This window comes from Passer domesticus, chromosome Z, assembly GCF_036417665.1.
Source record: "Passer domesticus isolate bPasDom1 chromosome Z, bPasDom1.hap1, whole genome shotgun sequence".
Classification (NCBI taxonomy): domain Eukaryota; kingdom Metazoa; phylum Chordata; class Aves; order Passeriformes; family Passeridae; genus Passer; species Passer domesticus.
This window is the reverse complement of record NC_087512.1, coordinates 43142767-43160933: the sequence shown is the minus strand read 5'-3', so window position 1 is coordinate 43160933 and position 18167 is coordinate 43142767. Positions and strand designations below refer to the sequence as shown.

The window sequence follows — 18167 nt, the reverse complement described above, 5'->3', positions numbered from 1 at the left end:
GGTGAAATATAGAAAACATCTTTGCTACTAGTCTGGGAGAAAGATCAGGTCTGTTTTTATGGCTGATTATAATTAGTGACAAACATATAAGCAAATAGGTGACCAAACTCCATCTGGAATATTATTTCCAAGACTGTCCACCCACATAGAAAGGATATTATTTGCCTTGGAGACTTCTTTCTAGAATTCTAGAATTTCAAGAACCTGAGTCATGAAGGCAAATTTTAACTACTGCCTTTTTTTTTTTTTCTTCTAGATATGAGAGTTAAATTTGTTAAAAGTGTATACCCAGGATTCGTAAGAAACCATTTATCAGGGTGAAAACAATATGTGCCATTTAATTTTAAAAAACTGCCTGAAGTTTCAGGATTTACTTTGGCTTTTGACAGTCCTGAGAACTCAGTGCACTGGATTGGTACAATATGTGTGGCACATAATGCATGCCACACAAGATTCCTCATACAGGTTCTTCAGTCCCTAAGACCTTAAGTAAGACACCAATATTCATGAGCAAGCAGGTCTTCAAGCTTATTGCTGGATCTCATGTCTGACATTTCCAGTATCATGCCAAGTGTCTCTGCATGTCTGTTATCCACTGGCAAGTGGAAGCATGGGGAAAAAAAGCCCTGATTGTGCAGCCTCCAGGTGGAGGCAGTGGTTGATCTCTCGGTCTCAGAGCTGCTTTTGAATCCCCGTTTCTGTCACAGTGGGCTCCATAGTCCGTTACCTTTAACAAGGCTGCATATGCTCGACATTAGAAATAGGAAACGAAGAGGGGTAAACAAATGTGAATAACAGTTATTAGACCTTTCATATTAAATAATCCGGGGAGATAGATAGAAATGGATTCAAGGCACATAGATTGTATTGTGAGCATACTATGGTACCTGTGATAAAACACTGAGGGCTGAGATAAACAAAAAAAACCTCTGAATTTGCTTTCTGTTAGGTTTGCTTTACTTCAGAGGGCTATCTCTGTTGACATATAATACAGGATGACAGAGTAATGTAGCAGGATAATGTTGGTGAGGACTATACTATTTCAGTAAGTGTTTAACAGAACGAAATCAGGAATCATTTACGTTCTGGAACTAGGATTTAATAAATAACATTTTCTGTTGTCTCCATAAATTTTACTTGTGAAAGTTAAAAAAAAAAAAAAAAAAAAAGAAAAAAAGAGAGAGATGGAGATACAAACCTTCTGTGAGGATAAAAAAGAGGAAGATACGTATCTCACACCTAATCAAGCTCATTCTGGGATGACAACTGGATTTCTTGCTGGCCATGTGTCACTTTCTAAAGCGGAGGTTGAGCAGGGGGCAAACCAGCGCCAGGCTCCCGCGGCACTCCGCTCACGGGCGGCAAGGCTCGGCCTGCGGGGACGGGGGGCTCCTGGCGGGGATCGCCCCGGCAGGCCAGCGGGACCGAGCTTCCCCAAAGTGCGTCCCCGCTCCTGCGCAGCACTTCAGCGCTGCCAGCTCAGAGGCGAGGGCGGAGAAGAAGCAACGCCACCGAAATCCTTCAGCCTTGACGGCCACGAAGGCCGGCGGGCAAACCTCGGCGCCCGCGACGCCCAGGGCCAGCGGCGCCCCGGCAAGGCCGCCAGCGGGCTCCTTCCCCCTTGCCATTCCTCTCCTCCTTTCGTCCTTTCACGATTATCACCACTGCTCTCCGCGAGTGACAGCGGCCGCAGCGCGATCCGCCGGCGGGTCGCCCGTGCGCGTGGCGCGGCGGCGGGTACGCGCCTCGGGAGGGCGGCTCCCGCGTCCTTGTTCGGTGGCGCGCAGGCGGCGGGTGTGAGGGCTCGGTTTCCGCACGCCGCGCAGACACACCCCCGTAACGCCGCGCGCCCCGGCACCGCGGCGGGAGCCGAGGCGGCGGCGCGGGGCGGGGAGGCGGCGCTCGGGCCCCGCCGCGCCGGAGCGGAGGCGCCGCGCCCCGGCGGGCGGAGGCTGCGCGGGGCGAGCGCCCCCCAGCGCGCTGCCGCCGCGCCGGTTACGTAAGCGCGGGCACCCCCCGCGCCGCCCCCCCCCCCGCCCCCGCCGGCGGTTATGCAATCGCAGCACACAGACCTACTGTACCGCGCGCCGCCCCGCGCGCCGCCCCGCCCCGCCCCCGGGTGCTCCCATTGGCCGGCTCCCGGCGGCGCCCGGCGCCGATTGGCCGGGCGCGGCCGCCAGTCACGGCGCGGCGCGGCCGGCATGCGGGCTATGAGCCCCGCGCCGCGCAGCCCTGACCTACTAACACACATCCCTCCGCGCCGCCGCCGCGCGCGCCCGCCCGCCGCTCCGCCGCCGCCCGCACGGCGCGGCACCGCACCGCGCCCGCTCCGCTCCGCCGCCCGCCCTGCCCCGGCAACGGCGCGGGGCCGGGAATGCTCGGCGCTCCGCGGTGCGCTGCAGGTAGGGAGGAAGGCGCGCGTACAAAGTTGGGGTGCCCGCCCGGTGCTTCGCTCTAGCTTCGGGCGGGGGTCGGCTGTTGCTTGTGGGGAGCCCGGCCGGCTGCGGCCGCCGCCGGGCGGGGAAGGGTCCGGCGGCGGCCCCGCTCTGCGCGGCGGCGGGCGGCTCGGCGGAGGGGTGGTGTCGCGGGCGGCAGCCCGGGAGATGCCGACCGACGGCTCTCGCTGTCGGGGCGTGCTCGTTCCTGGCGTGCCGCGCTGCCCCCCGCGTGTCCCCGCAGCGAGCCCCCGGCAGCGCCGCCGGAGCGGCTCTCCGCGTTGCGTAATGTGCCGGCGGGGAGCGGAGCTGCCGCGGCGGACGCCGTGCGGGGCGGAGGGCTGGGTCCCGGGCAGCGCCAGCCGTGCCTCGGCCACAAAACCACCGGGAGCTGCTGCCGGAGCCCGCCGGCCAGACGCAGCCCTCTCCCGGGCGGCGTAGGGGCATGTTGCCCGCGGGCAGTCGGGATCAATGGCAGCGGCCCGGGACCGGGGCTGCGCTTGTCTCAGCCAGCCCTTTCCGTCACTTTTTGTCGCTGTTTTTTAGGCGCTGCGGGACCGATCGCATAATAGTTCCTGGAAATGTTGCATTATGTAACCACAAAATATGCTGGCAGCGGGGCTGGGAAGAGGGAGCTAATTATGCGATTTTATAATCTCCCTACAAAGAAACTAGGACAATCTCGCCCCGAAAAAAAAAGCCCCCCAAACCCGTAACTGTAACAGGTTTTGTTAAAGTGTGTTTATTAAGGGAAGTAGACAACTGGGTAAGTGGGGAGGCGAGGCGCGCTCGCCGGCTGCGTGCCGGGTGCCTTAAAACGAGATTTGTGTTGGGTCTATATTTAGCCCCTTCGCGTTTTAGCAATTGTGGCTTCATGTGCTATTTCTGGTCTTTTCTCCAGAGCCGTGCGTGTGTAAGACGTTCGAGGCATTTGCTCGGATTTTTAACTCTACGCCTTCGGAGGCGTTTTAGATCAGGCTGTATTTATTTTTTAGGGAAGGCGTTTCGCCTAGACGCCGTGGCATCTCTCCGGTACGGGCTTTCAGTGGCAAAAAATAATGAAAAATATTTTTTAAAAACCCCAAAACAACCAAACAAAATAACAGACCAAAACAAACCAAACGGGAGTGGCTTGATTTAAGCAAGAAAGGCGGTTACGGGAGATCTCAGCCGCGATGGAGGGAAGAGCCGTCCCGGCCGTGCCTTGACGGCCGCGGCGGGCGGGGGCCAGGTGCCGCCGGCCCCCGTGGGGCAGCGCAGCCGGGCTCCGGGGGCGGCCGCCGCTAGTAGGTCAGTGTGACAGAGCCGATGGGCGGTGGAGCGGAGCGGGTGCGCGGAGCCCGACGCGTCCTCCGCGTCCACCTTCTCCTCCCTGAGGCTGGCGGGGGTCGCCGCTGCCTCCCTTCCCCGGCGGCCGACGGGGCGCGGCGGCGGCGGGCGAGCGAGGGCTGGGGGCGCTGGCGCTCCCCCTCAGCCCTTTGTTCTGGGCTGGGGCGGCGGCGGCGGCGGGGGGGCGGCGGGCTGATAGCGCGGGGCCGAGCGGGCCGGGGCCATGCGCCGCCGGTCACGTAGGGGCCCGGCCGGGCAGCCTTTGTGGCGGGCGCGGTGCGGGCCGAGGGCGCTGAGGCGGCGGGCGCTCTCCGCGGAGCGTCCCCACCCCGCTGCCCATCACCCCCCCAGTCCCACCGTCGCCTGCAGGCAGGGATCGCCAGACAAAGGCCCTCGCAGGTAGGCACGAGCCGAGCGTTTTCTTTCGTCTCCTACTTAACGAACGACACCAACATCATAAAGGGGGGGAAAAAAATCATCATTGCCCAATTCTGTAATTTTTTTTCCCCAAGTCAGTTCGGCGTCGCAGTGGCTGTATGTTTTGGGGCCGGCTTGTGCTGTGTCCTCGATAGAAGTATAGCTTGAAAGTTGCTGACGAAAACTTGCCTTTCAAGATGAGGTGACATTTTTTATTTTATTTTTTTTTATTTTTAATAACTAAAACGGTTCTCCAATATGTGGAACCAACATCACTGTGCTTCTGACCACAAGCCTCCGGAGTACCCCAGCCATAGGCTTTATGCTCGTTGTACCTGCTATAGGAAGTAGGTATAGGAAGCAGCAAAGCATTTTAAAAATGTAATATTCTTGGTAACTGCATAAACTTTTCTGCTGCTTGATTGTTGGGGCCAAGTACAGCCTTGACAGTGAGGATCTTTTGGAGTTGTGGTTGTGTTAAAAACAACCCTGGTTTTTTTTTTTTGTTGTCCTTGTAACTTGAATGATTGCACTTAGTTTCGTTATGTTTGCTCCAGTGTGTATGTAACCTACTTTGAGTTATCTTTGCCCTCCTCAGTAATTAATCAAATCCAGAGCCTCGTTTGAAATATTGCTATGTGCATTGCTTTTATGGTTCTTATTCAATCAAAATGTTGACTTTGATAGGAAACTCGAATGAATAAGGATTTGGTGTTTTGGCCCAAAAACCTGATTTAAACCAACAAGTTCAAGGACTACTGAATAAGGATCATTAATATCATTGGCACTAACAGTTATTGCAACAAGTTCTCACATAGGAGATGTCTTAGACTGTTAAAACGCAAATAAGCTTTAGAATGTTCTGCCTCCACTTTCATTTACTTTATATTTTTAACTCGTGCTCCAAAGGACTTTTAACTAGCTTTCAAAATATCCAGGTTCCTGAATTTGCATCTAAAGCCTCAAGCCTCTGCTGTTTTGGTGGGAGTTGTTTTGCATTTTGTTTTGAGATTTGGGGAGGGGATTTTTTTGTTTGTTTGTTTTTGTTTTTAAGAAACTGATGTGAAGGTGTCAAGAAGCTAAGAATCTTCCCATGGGCAGTATGAACTTACATGACCTCCAAGAGCTTATCTCATCTTAAGAAGGAACAGTATTTGCCTTGCTTTGGATGAAATTTATAGAACATTGCATTCTATCTATTGCAATAGAGTAAAAAGAGTCTGAGAAAGGTCTCAGCACCATGCTGCTTTTTTCCAATCCTTTATCTTGAAATAAAACTCTTAAATAAAATAAACCTTTAACTCATTTTAAATTGACTTATTTTAACAAATAGTTATGCAAACTAGGCTTATGCAATAGTTTTTTTCCAGACAGCAATCTCGCTGCTGTTATAACATCACTGTGATGCAATAATATGAACAATAAAATCCTCTGTTTGAGTCTTATTACACACTGTTAAGCAATGTATCTGACTCATCAGCTTAATTGACTCTTCTAGGTGACCTTGCCATGATCATTACAGCCAGTTATGAGATATAAATGTGCTTAGGCTATGTAATAGAAAAAAAATGCAAATAGATGGCCAATTCCTGCAGTCCAATCTAAAAGAAAATGACAATTGATTTCCGTATTAGTATTTTAAAGTGTTAAAGCATTACCTTACAGTATTTGAAAATATTTTTTTAGTAGCTACAAGATAATGTAACTGTCTAATACTCATGAGAAGCATGATTGTCAAAAACAAGATTGTGTAAACAAGGGAATACTTGGTCTTGACTAAAAATGTGGTAGGAGCAATGTTATTAAAAAATTGTATTATAAAGTAGGTCTGAAAAAATCTAAAGCCACCTTGGATACCTTCTGTTTTTTCCACTTCACTTGTTGAATTGGTACATGTCCAAAATGGCATGCTATGAAATAGAATCTATATTTAATATATGTCACAAAATTCAATTAGGAAAAATACCTATTTAAGACACAGCTTTTTTTCCTTTCTTGACTTGCTCCACCTTGGTGTAACTTTCAGTCTGTCCTGCAGTATTTGAATAATTAACCAGTTTTTGCTACCGAGGTGTCTGTAGAACAGCTGACAATATAGATGCCAGTGCTGCAAGACTTCTCTTTGTAAGTGGAATGCAACCCAACAAAGAAAATAATGCTCAGCATGGGCAGTGGTCTGGACCATCTCACAGAATTGGAGCTCTAAAGGTTGCTATTTCTCTGCTCTGTCTGCTGTGAGTGGTAGATAACAACAATTTACAGCTAGCATTTATTTTATATATTTACTTCAGTTGTTATATAACAAGATGCATGTTTAGAGCATCAGCTGGGATTAATTGACATAATTCTGCTGCCTTTAAATAGAGCCATATAAATTTAGGTCAGCTGAAGGTCTGGTCCATGGCTGGCATTTTAAGAACACAGTTCAATAATAGAAAGCTATTTGTTGTCAGAATAATTAATATTTGATTTTGAGGTTTTGTTTTTTTTTTTAAATGGTTTGTAACTAAGTGAAACCTGAAATTGTATTTCCAGAACATGGTTGCTATTAAGTTATAGCTTCTCACAGTCTGGTTCTTCCTGCTGTCAAGTAGCTATTGAAATGAGAAACATACTGTCATAGTACTGTAACTTCAGTAACAGCTGTTTCTACTGAGGCTTTATTAAAATACTGGAAAGTGATATGGTATTATTAAAGTGCATATTTACATATGCATACTATATATATTATATATATGGAATTAAATATTTACCCAAGACATATTTATTTCCTCCTCAGTTTTAAATTTTTACCTGGTGCTATCAGTAATATTCTTAGATCTTGTTTTTCACCATTTGAACCAGAGCAATAAATAGCTTGTTTTGGGAAACATGAACAGATCTGGGAGAATCATACTGTCTTCACAAGGAAATGAAAGAAAATGTGGGGCAAATGGACACTTACTAAGCTTCACTGACTTTTTTCTGAACAACAGCTACCCTTAACATATGTCTTGTGCTCTCCAAATAGAAATCTTATTTCTGTAATTAACCTTTGGTAAGCAGGCCATACTTTAATGAGTTAATTTGTACTTCTTAGAGATAAACTGTAACTTAAGTAATTCTTCTAACGAAGAAAGCCTTTCGTAAAAATTATGTATGACATCAGCTTTCTGGGTGCAATGTGGAGTTGAGTAATATGAATTTGCAATAGTATTTCAAGTTCCATTATAATATTACTTATTTTTTCCTTAAATTTGATTGAACAGTGTCATAATAAATGATTTCTGGTGTGCCTGATGGAATATATTGTGTGGACGTATTCAATTTTTTTCCTTCGATAACACGATCAACATTTTAGCAAAAGTGGGTCATCTTGTACAAAGTTATCATCATCAGTGTTCCACTGACCTAATTACACATTGGTCCTGAAACAGTAAGCACTTAGGATGTCCATGAAGTTGTAGGAAAAGGAAACTGCATACAGGAGCAGTACTTCTGCATTGCTTCATGCTACTGAAACATATTCGCGGTCCTTATGCACATTATTATGTAACAGCAGAAATTGGTGGCAATATTTGTATTGTAAATGCTTTTCCCCTTTCTGACTGCAGATAACCTGTCTATTGTAGCATAAAATGCAGTCACCTAGGTTTTCTCAAAAAGTTTTACCTTCATTTGTTCTACATTGTCTAGACCCTCTGGCCCACAAATCTGTCCCAGGGATTTCACTATTTCAGCATATCCAGCATTAAAGCTTTTCTTCAACAGGAACATGAACTCACAAACTGTTACAGTAAAGGGCAAGAAGAAGTATGTTGAAGGATTTCAGTGGAGATCAGAAATACCCTGGATTTCTGAATTTTGATAGATAGGGATATTGGCAGGTGCAGAGTTTCATGGCATATTTTTCGTCTGTGCAAAGCAGTGGAGGTAGAGTGTCTCCAAAATTTTTCAGCAGTTTTTAGGGATGCTGTGCATGCACCATCTGAGCTTTAACTCAGCTTCCTGTCCCGTGTGTGATGAGAATGATATTTTTTTCTGTACCTCATAAAAGTATTGAAATAGATAGCATCTGGTTTTGGAATACTTTGAAGATAAAGTGCAAAATACATCTTTCAGTTTTACAAAATTTGGATTGCAAACTGGTGACTTTTGAATCTATGAACAATTTCTATGGCAGTTTATCTGGTATGTAGCCAGATTTTCAAAATTGATAAACTGGGGCAGAATGCTGGCTGTAATATAATTAAAGATACTTATGCAAAACATGGAAAACATCAACTAAAAATAAGCAGAGACATTAAGACGAGTGCAATTGTTTTTCTAGAGTGTGTCATATAGTGGTGGTGACGATAGAAGCGTGCTTTTTTTCCTAGCACAAAAGCAGCTATACTTTTATTTTCTTCCATTTTAAAGAACTGATATATATTCCTTTTGTAGACACAATGATATAAAACTGAATCGTGCTTTAGCATCCAATGTTAGATGGGATTTCATTTAGTGTGATAGAATCACTATCAAAATGCTAGAGCTGTAGAATTAAACAGTCATTTTATCCTAGGATATGCTTGAAAAACTATCCTTGGAAATAGCATGAATTATTTTGCTAAATATAAATGAAAGCATGCAGTTACTCTGTGGAGAAGCTTAGGTACATGAGGAGGCTCCCATACATTCTCTAAAGTGGATATCATTTATGTAGTTAAATTACACAGAAGAGAGCAAGCTTGTGGCCTTGTTGTCCAAACTTTGAGACCTTTCAATTATTACAGTGTGAATACATAAATCCTCAGGATCAGATATTGAATGTGCCATGTTGTCACTTCAGTATTTTTTGAAGTCCCATGGATAAATTAATTTTTGTGATTTCTGCATGCATAATTTTTTGCTTCAGTAGTATGAGTCCTATACAACAGTCTCATTAATACTTGGATCTGGGATTGTATTCTGCTTCTGCTGAAGTCAATGGCAAAATTGCTGGGGGAGCAAAACTGGCTTTGTAATTAAGTTAATAGGGTCGAGTGTTATTACATTGTAGAATTGGCACTCAATGCCATTAACATCAACCAACCAAATGTTGGTTTTATAACACTTTATGAGGGAGTGATAAAGCAATTGAAAAATTAATCATAAGGGAAAATATTGGAATTTGAAATGTAGTCAGAGGAATCATTACAGTTCATTAATTTATGTTTAAATACTCATGTTTTCCAATGGAATTATAAAATGCAAGTGAAGTGAAATGGCTGGCTCCATTGAAGGCATGTTGCCATTATGATCAGATGGAATTTAATTTGTTTACAGACTCAGCACTGAGCTGATCCACATGACAAAGTATGAAACTTCTAAACAAGCGTTTAGAAGTATGAAACTAAACAAGGGTTTTGACTCCTCTGTGTAAAGTCACAGTTCCAGTTACTATAATAAAAGTGCTCAAGAAATACAGAAAGAGTTAAAGATCTTTTGTTGTTTTGCTCATTCAGGGGAGTAATGGCATTAGGTGTAACTGCATTAATAGCAAACCCGTATGACTATGTCAGTGGGTTACATGCCTGTCTTGACATCTTTACTGATGGACTCTGTCAGAGAGCAAAGTTGAATATTGCATGCAAAAACACAGTTATTTTGGTACATGCTTAATATTTGCTGTGGATTGCGTGCTACTTACATTCTGTCTGTTTGTGCCGGGAGCAATGTGTACAGGAAGGAGACTGGCCAAAACAGGAGTTAACAGTGCTACAGTGAGCAGATTGGGCCATTCCAGTGTACGATCTGCAGATGTCCCATGGAATAAGGGACATGAACTCTGCAGCTGGTTGGGCTAAGTTCAGCTCAGTGCCAGTCTTAGCCTTACAGGAGGATATTTGGACATGTAGTTGTGTTTTTATCTATAAATATGATCATATTAATGAACAATGTCATTGGTCTACATTCATTAAGGAAAAAAACCAACCCACAATCCAGAAACTTTTTTGCTAATTATTATTACCATTATTATTATTTTTCCTAGAGCACAGTGTTGGACAAACACTGAAGTGGAACAGCTTTGAGCTGGAGATCAAGGTCCAAATTCTTATCCTGATACAATCTTGTTCAAGACTTAACATTGCTTTTATATCATATGGAAATAAAAGATGGGAATATTATGGGGGGAGGGGGGGAAGTATTTATCTGTGTAGGTATGGTTTTGTTCTTCTAAAATATCCAATGATTCTATAAGTACTTCCTTGATTATGCTACCACTTCAAGTAAGTGTAGATGTTCTAGGCTATGTGGCGCACACACACACATATATATACATGTGCCATATACCCTAGAACATCTACATTTATGTATATACACTTATGTATGTATATATATATGTGGTAATAATAATGATGACATATGCATATTAGTGTGTGTTTTCTGGGAGAACAAATATTTTGATTTGAGTGTAGCTCTCCGGTATTGTTAAATTCAGTAAGAGCTGTGAACTGGTAAGGAAATTTCACAAAATTTGTTGAGCACTTTTTGCTCAGGTGAGAGTTGGCTGAGATACATAGTAAGAGACAAATAATTATTTCATAGGTATGGAGTACATGATACAGTTTCCTTCTGCGTGCCATGGAATGTGTGTGTTACTGGTACAGATGAATACAGTGATTGCAGTGGATCAAGACAATTATGGATCTGTAACTGTGTACTCCCAGTTCTACTGCATAATGAAATTAATTCTATTAGTATAAAATGATGCTACAGAGACTGAATATTCTACAAATGTGCCAACAGGTCAAGCGGCCTTGGCTTCTCTTTTTTGTTGTTGTTTTAAAGTTTCAGCAGTGAGTTTTTAAAGTGTTGAGTTACACTAGGTTTAAAATTATATACATATTAATTAAACAATTGATTCCATGAATCAGTGAAATAGACAAAATAGCTATACACCTACTTCAGCAAATCAAACTGTACTGAAAATTTGGAGAAACAGATGTTACTTTGCCGTAGGGTTCATTGTTATTTTTAAACCTGATCCAGCTCCTTCCATCTTGACAGAAAGCCCCATTTTGACTCCACTTGAAATTTTGGATCGGGGTCTAACTATGTAACTGTTTGTGTATTTGAGGTATATTTCTTCTTTTCAAACGTGACAATTTATGGTGCTGCTTTTGCACTAAAATATTAGATCCTGTCTTTGGTGTGGTTGGTGTCTAACTCTATTTTTCATTAGGGCTGTATTATCAAAGACAAATAGTTACATGTCAGTAATTAACCATGGATTTTAGGAAATTCTACTTAGTTCTACTAAATGTGTTAATTTTTTCATGACAGAAGAATTGGCATGGTTTGATGGAACAGAACCCAGCTTGAAACCTTAGTCTTTATGACCCTTCTTAATTGTTACTTCATCACTCATTCCATTTTGTCTTCTGGAAAAGACAGAGAAACTGGCAGAATACAATTCATTAATTCTTTTAACTTTCTTGACTGATAATGTTAAAATTAGTTTCATTAGACATTGTAAAAACATTCCCAGTAAATAGAGACATTAATCTGAAGTGGCTGATTATTTAATTTTTTTTGTTTGTTTGTTTTCTGGTCATACAGGCAAGAATGATAGCAGACTTGAGTGTTAGTTCTATAAAAGCACTTGGCATACTACATACTTTTCACCAGGAATGTGATTGACTGTAAAAAATCATATCCTGAGAATTTGTGTCTAAGATCAAGACCAAGTGATTTTAATATTTTTGCATTAAAAGGCACTAAATAAAACAAAGGTCAATATAAACTCTTAAGTTCTTATTTAATGATTAAAATGTCTGAAGCTAAAGGTTAAGCTAATTTTTATTTGTTAATGTTAAGACTTAGGGGTATAAACTTTTGCTTCAATGCAAATACTGTTTCCTGGAGGTGCACATGCCTCAATGATATTAAACTTTACTTTGACCTAATACAACATCTGTCAAATGGAAATTTTAAATTAAATTTTATTTCTCTAATGTATCTTTCAATACTGATTTTAATGTTTTCTTTCTATTACACTAGAAAATTACATAATTTTCTGTCATATTTTTTAGTTAGGTACTTGCCCAAATTGTGTGTGAACTTGCTAGTTTGAATTAATATGATGGATAAAAACACTTGCATATAGATATATATGTATATATATTTCTACAGGATTCAAAAGCAGCAATTAAATGCTTAATAGATAAGCGTTGGATCATGGATAATGGTGGTATTTTAAGACAATAGAAAGCACTCCTTCTCTAAATCAGCTTGTGTTATTTTTAATCCTTGAAGGACCCAAATACATTGTATTTCTAAGTCTTACACCACAGCTGTTTTCAGAAGAGATGCTTTAATGTGGAACAGGATACTTTGCAATGCTGCTCATCAATGTGCTTCATGTCCTGCAGTTTAAAGTGTTGGAAGGTTTTAGTTTGGCCAGTGATGTCATGGAACATTCTGATAGCATTACTGTAGAGTCAAAACTCTCAAAATGTTTTTTAATTGATTTGTCCTTGAATCACATAATATTTGTTTTGGAAGCAAATCTGCTACCTCTAGGTGTCATAAAATTTAGAATATCAATAATTTCAGTGTTAAACTGTCTTCATATCACAGCAGGTTTAATGAACCAAATTCTTGTCTGAAATATTTATCAATAGCTACTTTTGTGTGTTTTGATCCAGCAATTCCTAAATAGTAATAAAATTCTCTATTTATTTCAGGTTTTTAAGAAGATTCCCATTGAATCTGCTAAGAAAATTGGTTCTAGACAGACATTTCTGTCTGAGATTATGAAAGAAAAGGAAGAATGTGTGTGGATTTAAAATTACTGTATTTATCAAGTTGTGGAGTGAGAAGTACTGGGGAGATAGCTTGCTCTGTTGCTGATTGTAGATCTTCTACAAATTGTTTCTGATGCAGCTGAGAAAAATGCAGACCCTTAAAAAGGAGCACGGACCTGTTGACACAAGTAGCAATGTGGACAAAATCATGGTACTTAAGTCAACCTTAGCAGAAGTATCTGAAGAATTGTCTACAAATGAAGATATACTACTTACTGAAGCAAGTAGTGGAAAGAGCAAATCTTCAGCTTGCCGGAGAAAGCGAGAATTCATTCCAGATGAAAAGAAAGATGCTATGTATTGGGAGAAACGGCGGAAAAATAATGAAGCTGCCAAAAGATCTCGTGAAAAGCGACGACTGAATGACCTTGTCTTAGAGAACAAACTAATTGCACTGGGAGAAGAGAATGCCACTTTGAAGGCAGAGCTGCTTTCATTGAAGTTAAAGTTTGGTTTAATTAGTTCTGCGGCCTATGCCCAAGAGATACAGAAACTCAGTAGCTCAACAACTGTGTATTTTCAAGATTATCAGAGTTCCAAATCAAATATTAACTCATTTGTAGATGAACATGAACCATCTATAGTTGGTAGCAGTTGTATTTCTGTCATTAAACATTCTCCTCAAAGCTCGATGTCTGATGTATCCGAAACGTCAACTGTAGAGCATACTCAACCAAGTCGTATACAAAGCAACTGTAGAAGCCCTGAAAATAAGTTCCAGATTATAAAGCAGGAGCCTATGGAATTAGAGAGAGAGCCAAGAGATGACAGAGGTTCATATAAAGCGTCCATATATCCAAACTACATGGGAGCTACCTTTAATGTGTACTCACATTCTCCTCCTCTCTTGCAAGTTAATAGGTCCTCCAGTAATTCGCCGAGAACGTCAGAAACTGATGATGGTGTAGTTGGAAAGTCATCTGATGGAGAAGATGAACAGCAGGTTCCTAAGGGTCCAATTCATTCCCCAGTTGAACATAAAAATGTTCATGCAACAGTTAAAGTTCCAGAAGTGAATTCTTCAGCTTTGCCTCACAAGCTTCGAATCAAAGCCAAAGCCATGCAAGTTAAAGTGGAAGCAGTGGATAATGACTATGATGCAACGCAGAAGTTGTCGTCACCCATTGACATGTCCTCAAAAAGACATTTTGAGCTTGAAAAACACAGTGCACAAAACTTGGTGCATTCTTCTCACACTCCTTTCTCGGTTCAAGTGACTAATATCCAAGACTGGTCACTTAAACCAGAACTCTGGCATCAGAAGGAACTCAACGTTAAAATTCAGAGTGGTTGCAAAACTGGAGTTGTTGAAATAAAAGACAATATCTACAATGTCTCTGAGTCAGAGAATCTCTATTTGAAGCAGGGCATAGCAAACTTATCTGCAGAGGTTGCTTCACTTAAAAGACTTATAACTACACAAATCTCTGCATCAGACTCTGGTTAATTTACTACTGAAAAAAGGCTTATTGTTTCAAAGGATGTCATTTGCAGTAGATCAATATGTTTTGTATGATGCTGAATTTTCACTGGACTTGTGATGTCATTTCACTGTAATGTTCACATAATGTCTGATTGGTGTCTTTTTGTGCACAAATTATTATGAAGACTAGGTTGTGCTATGATCACTATGCCTTGAGTATAGTCAAGTAGCCTGTACAAAGGCTGTATATAGTGGACTTTAATTTCTTTTTGTTCTACTACAAAGCGTGCAAGTTACCAGTTATAATAAAATATTGGTGACAAACATAGAACATCTACTCCAGTTCAGTTGATTTTATGAACTTGTAAATAAGTTGTTAATTAAAAACTGGGTTTTTTCTTACACTGTGCTCAACTTCACTTACATTTTTGGTTTTTGCAGCCTGACAACCAAATTACAATTTACAACATGTGTGATCCTTCTGGCCACCTTTTTCCTTAACATGTTTTTTAGAAGAGAAGTAAAGTGAATATTTATAAATGAAACAGTACCAATTTATAGCCTTAGCCTTCTTTAACTTATTTCTTAGTAGAAATTAACCAAAAGCCCTGCAAATTCTAACCCAGTAACTAATATCAACAACCTTTTTTTTCTCCTTCAGTCTCAAATGAGACAGTAATGAGTTTCCTGAATGTTTTAGTGTGACAAACAATTTTTCAATATTATAACTTGGTGTTTTAGGTGAAATTAGTTAAGTCAGATTTGTGCATCTGCAAAGTTTCCAGAGCCTTGCAGTGACACAATGGATGGCACCATCTCTGCCAAGGGGTGGCTTGCATCTGCAAGGGGTGCAGGCATGGAAAGTCAACCCCTCTTGCATACCAGCATTCTGTCTGTGGCAGACCATGGGCCACCTGTACATGAAGTATAAGGCTACTGGATCTGTAAACTCTGAGCTCAGCTAGGTAAATACTTACACAAAGGCTAGGCAATAGCAGTTGCAGAATTAAAGATCATCTGCTATTTTAGTTCCCAGAATGGGACATAATGCAATTATGCATGAAGTAAGTCTTGCCAGCAATTTGTCCCTGGTTTCAATGGCTTAATTAACTGAACTGGAATATCTTGGCTTGCTAAAGGGCATTTTGCAAGAATTTCTCAGATGTAAAATAGAGACTGTGTGAAGAACTGCACAATCTAGACACTGCTAGCCCCTTACGACTTATGCAGATGATGAGTTCTTCACTTGACGACTGGACAGGGCTGTGGTGCTCTTTTTCTTTTAGAAGAGCCATTGAACCATGGAGTTTAGAATTGTATTACATATCCTTGGTTCGGCTTACCAAAATCTTTCATTTTAAAACTAAAATTAATTAATAAACAGAGCATAACTTGGCAGAGGTTCTTTTCATGATACTTCCCCTTTCTTTTAACGTACTAATAAATCAGACTAACAAATAAGCTTTTTCTGAAAAGGCTTTTTATTAATTGCCGTACTGTATAATGAATTGAACCTTTCCATAGGCTTAAAATACTAATTAACAAAACAATATGTAGGTATTGTTTTTTTAAATTAATACTTGACTTGAGTGAGAGGAAGTTTGTCAATTTTTTGGGGATATGAAGAGGAGTCTGAGTCACTCCTGATAGCTCTGAAGCTTGGTCCAGCAGTCAAGGCAATGGCAGAACTCCCTGATGTCAGTGAGGACAGGATTTGATTCTGTGCCTTTTCAGGAACTGATGATTCAGTTGTGTTCTGGGAGGACCTTCGCACAGAAATCACTGGTACTTTCTGAGCTTTTTTGAGCCTTCTAACTGCTGTGCTGTATTTGTGGCATTCAGAGTTGATAAACTGCTATTCTTTTTTCATGCCTTAATAATACAATAGACCCCATAGCTGGGCTCTGTATGTATTTGGTAATTAACATAGATGACATTTCAATGTTACTGAAAATAAGCTCAGGATTATTGCATGAAATGTAAAAATTTGCATTGAATGATGGGGATATGAGACATGAGGCAGTTATGGCTACTGTCTCCTTGCTTGCTAAGTATCTTCTGTAAGCAACAATAAAATTCTTTAAATATTTTGCATATTATTTATCACATGTAATGTGTTCAAGGAGAGGACTTAAAACTCTCAGTGTTGCCATCAGTGTAAGCCTAGATCTATTGGGTTTTTTTCCATTTCTTGTTAGAATTGTTTGTCATAATGGAAGAATGTTGTCCTCTTTCTAGCTCATTATATATTTTGTGTATCTGTTTTGTGCAATTAATACTTAACAGTAATGATGTAGTTAATTTGTTGAAGGATGTCATTGCAAGAAAGTTATAGCATGGAGCTTAGGAGCACAATCAGATGTTATTTATACTCCCTTTATACCTTAGTGTTATGCTTCATTTGAAGAAAGAAATAAATAATTTGTCTTTTGTTCAAAACAGATCTAACCTACCACATGCTTTTCTATTATGTTAATCATCATAGTCCAACACAGGGTCATTAATTTTGGTTGATGACCGATCTTCCCGAGCTGAAGTTGCTGATTCTCCATCTAATACTTGGAATATCTTTCCCATACCTGTTAAAGGTACAAACTGCAAGAGTGTGGGTGGTACATGCAAAGCCCCTTTATTGGCTACAGCTGTTGACTCTGAACTGCTCAGTTGCAGTAATTGTTGTGTAGGTGCCCTCCTCATGCAGAGCCATCACTCTGCTTGCCCATCTTTAGCCCGTTTCCCCTCAGGATGTGAAATGGGAAAGATGGAGTGTCACCCTGTGGGGGTGGGGAGGGAAAGAGTGCAGTGGGACTGCCCTGCTCCAGCCTTCAGCTGGTACACAGTTATGTGGGACCAGACAGCTGTGCTCTTCCAACCTGCCTTCCTTGCACTGCAGGAAACATGATCAGGCTCCATGGAAAAAGTATCCCTGGTTGGTCATCTAGTTTCAATGGGACATCAGAAGGTTGTTTTTGAGCACAAAATGGGCTTTATCTAAGTGTGAATAAACTGGCTCTAACTTACAAAAAATATTGTAAACTCAGCAATTGACAAAACAACATGAAACATCGCAAAAAGGGAATCTTTCTCATTTTAGTGTCTTCAATTACAAATGTTATGGAAGGCTACATATAGAAACTGGTAATTCTGAGACTTATCAGTATAAATTCTCTTTCATGATAATAGTTAGTGTGAAGGGCTTCATGGAAAATAAGAGAAGTCTGAAAAATGACTGTTGATTAGCAAGGTAAACTTTTTCCTAGTGATATCGACTGATGGCTAATTAACAAAGCAAAGTGTGAGTACAGCTCGTTCATTAAATTTGCCTAACTTAATTGTGTATAAACACAGTAATATAGCCCCATGTTCTATCAATGCCAATATTTTAACAGGTGAATTTTATATGCCCATACATATACCGAGCCCAAGTATGATTTTCTGAATACATTCAAATTTCTGTCTTCAGTAAAACTTACATATTGCATGGGATATATTTAAATTTTATTACTATTCTGTACAGCCCAATATGCCCTTGTTCATGAATAGGAGACAGGTAACTGACAATTCCTGATAATTCTTCTCTTGTTATTTTCTCCCTAATGTCTGTTTGAGTAGTTTTTGAGACCAAAACCACATCTGTGCAACTTGCATAAATGCAAAATGGTGCAATAAACACATTCCTGAAGTTTGGTTAAAACAGCTGCTAAAAATCTTTTCTACTTGCTAGTACATGAATATGCTGTTGAAAATTGTATA

The 18167-nt window shown here is 41.3% G+C and overlaps 1 protein-coding gene across 2 annotated transcripts; it reads left to right on the top strand.

Annotated features, from left to right (window-relative positions):
• The first annotated feature begins 2227 nt into the window (after window positions 1–2227).
• NFIL3 (nuclear factor, interleukin 3 regulated) lies at window positions 2228–16866 on the top strand. 2 transcript variants are annotated; one of them, XM_064404377.1, is made up of 2 exons: window positions 2228–2402; window positions 12872–16866. In XM_064404377.1, exon 2 carries the CDS (start codon window positions 13065–13067, stop codon window positions 14436–14438), a length of 1374 nt encoding a protein of 457 aa, XP_064260447.1. In that variant the 5' UTR covers window positions 2228–2402; window positions 12872–13064; the 3' UTR covers window positions 14439–16866. The 2 variants fall into 2 exon arrangements, with proteins under 2 accessions (XP_064260447.1, XP_064260448.1); XM_064404378.1 differs by lacking the exon at window positions 2228–2402 and adding an exon at window positions 4016–4163.
• The last annotated feature ends 1301 nt before the right edge of the window (window positions 16867–18167 follow it).

Excerpts from the sequence above, each read along its gene's own strand:
- NFIL3 (XM_064404377.1), top strand. The coding sequence starts at position 13,065 with ATGCAGCTGAGAAAAATGCAGACCCTTAAAAAGGAGCACGGACCTGTT.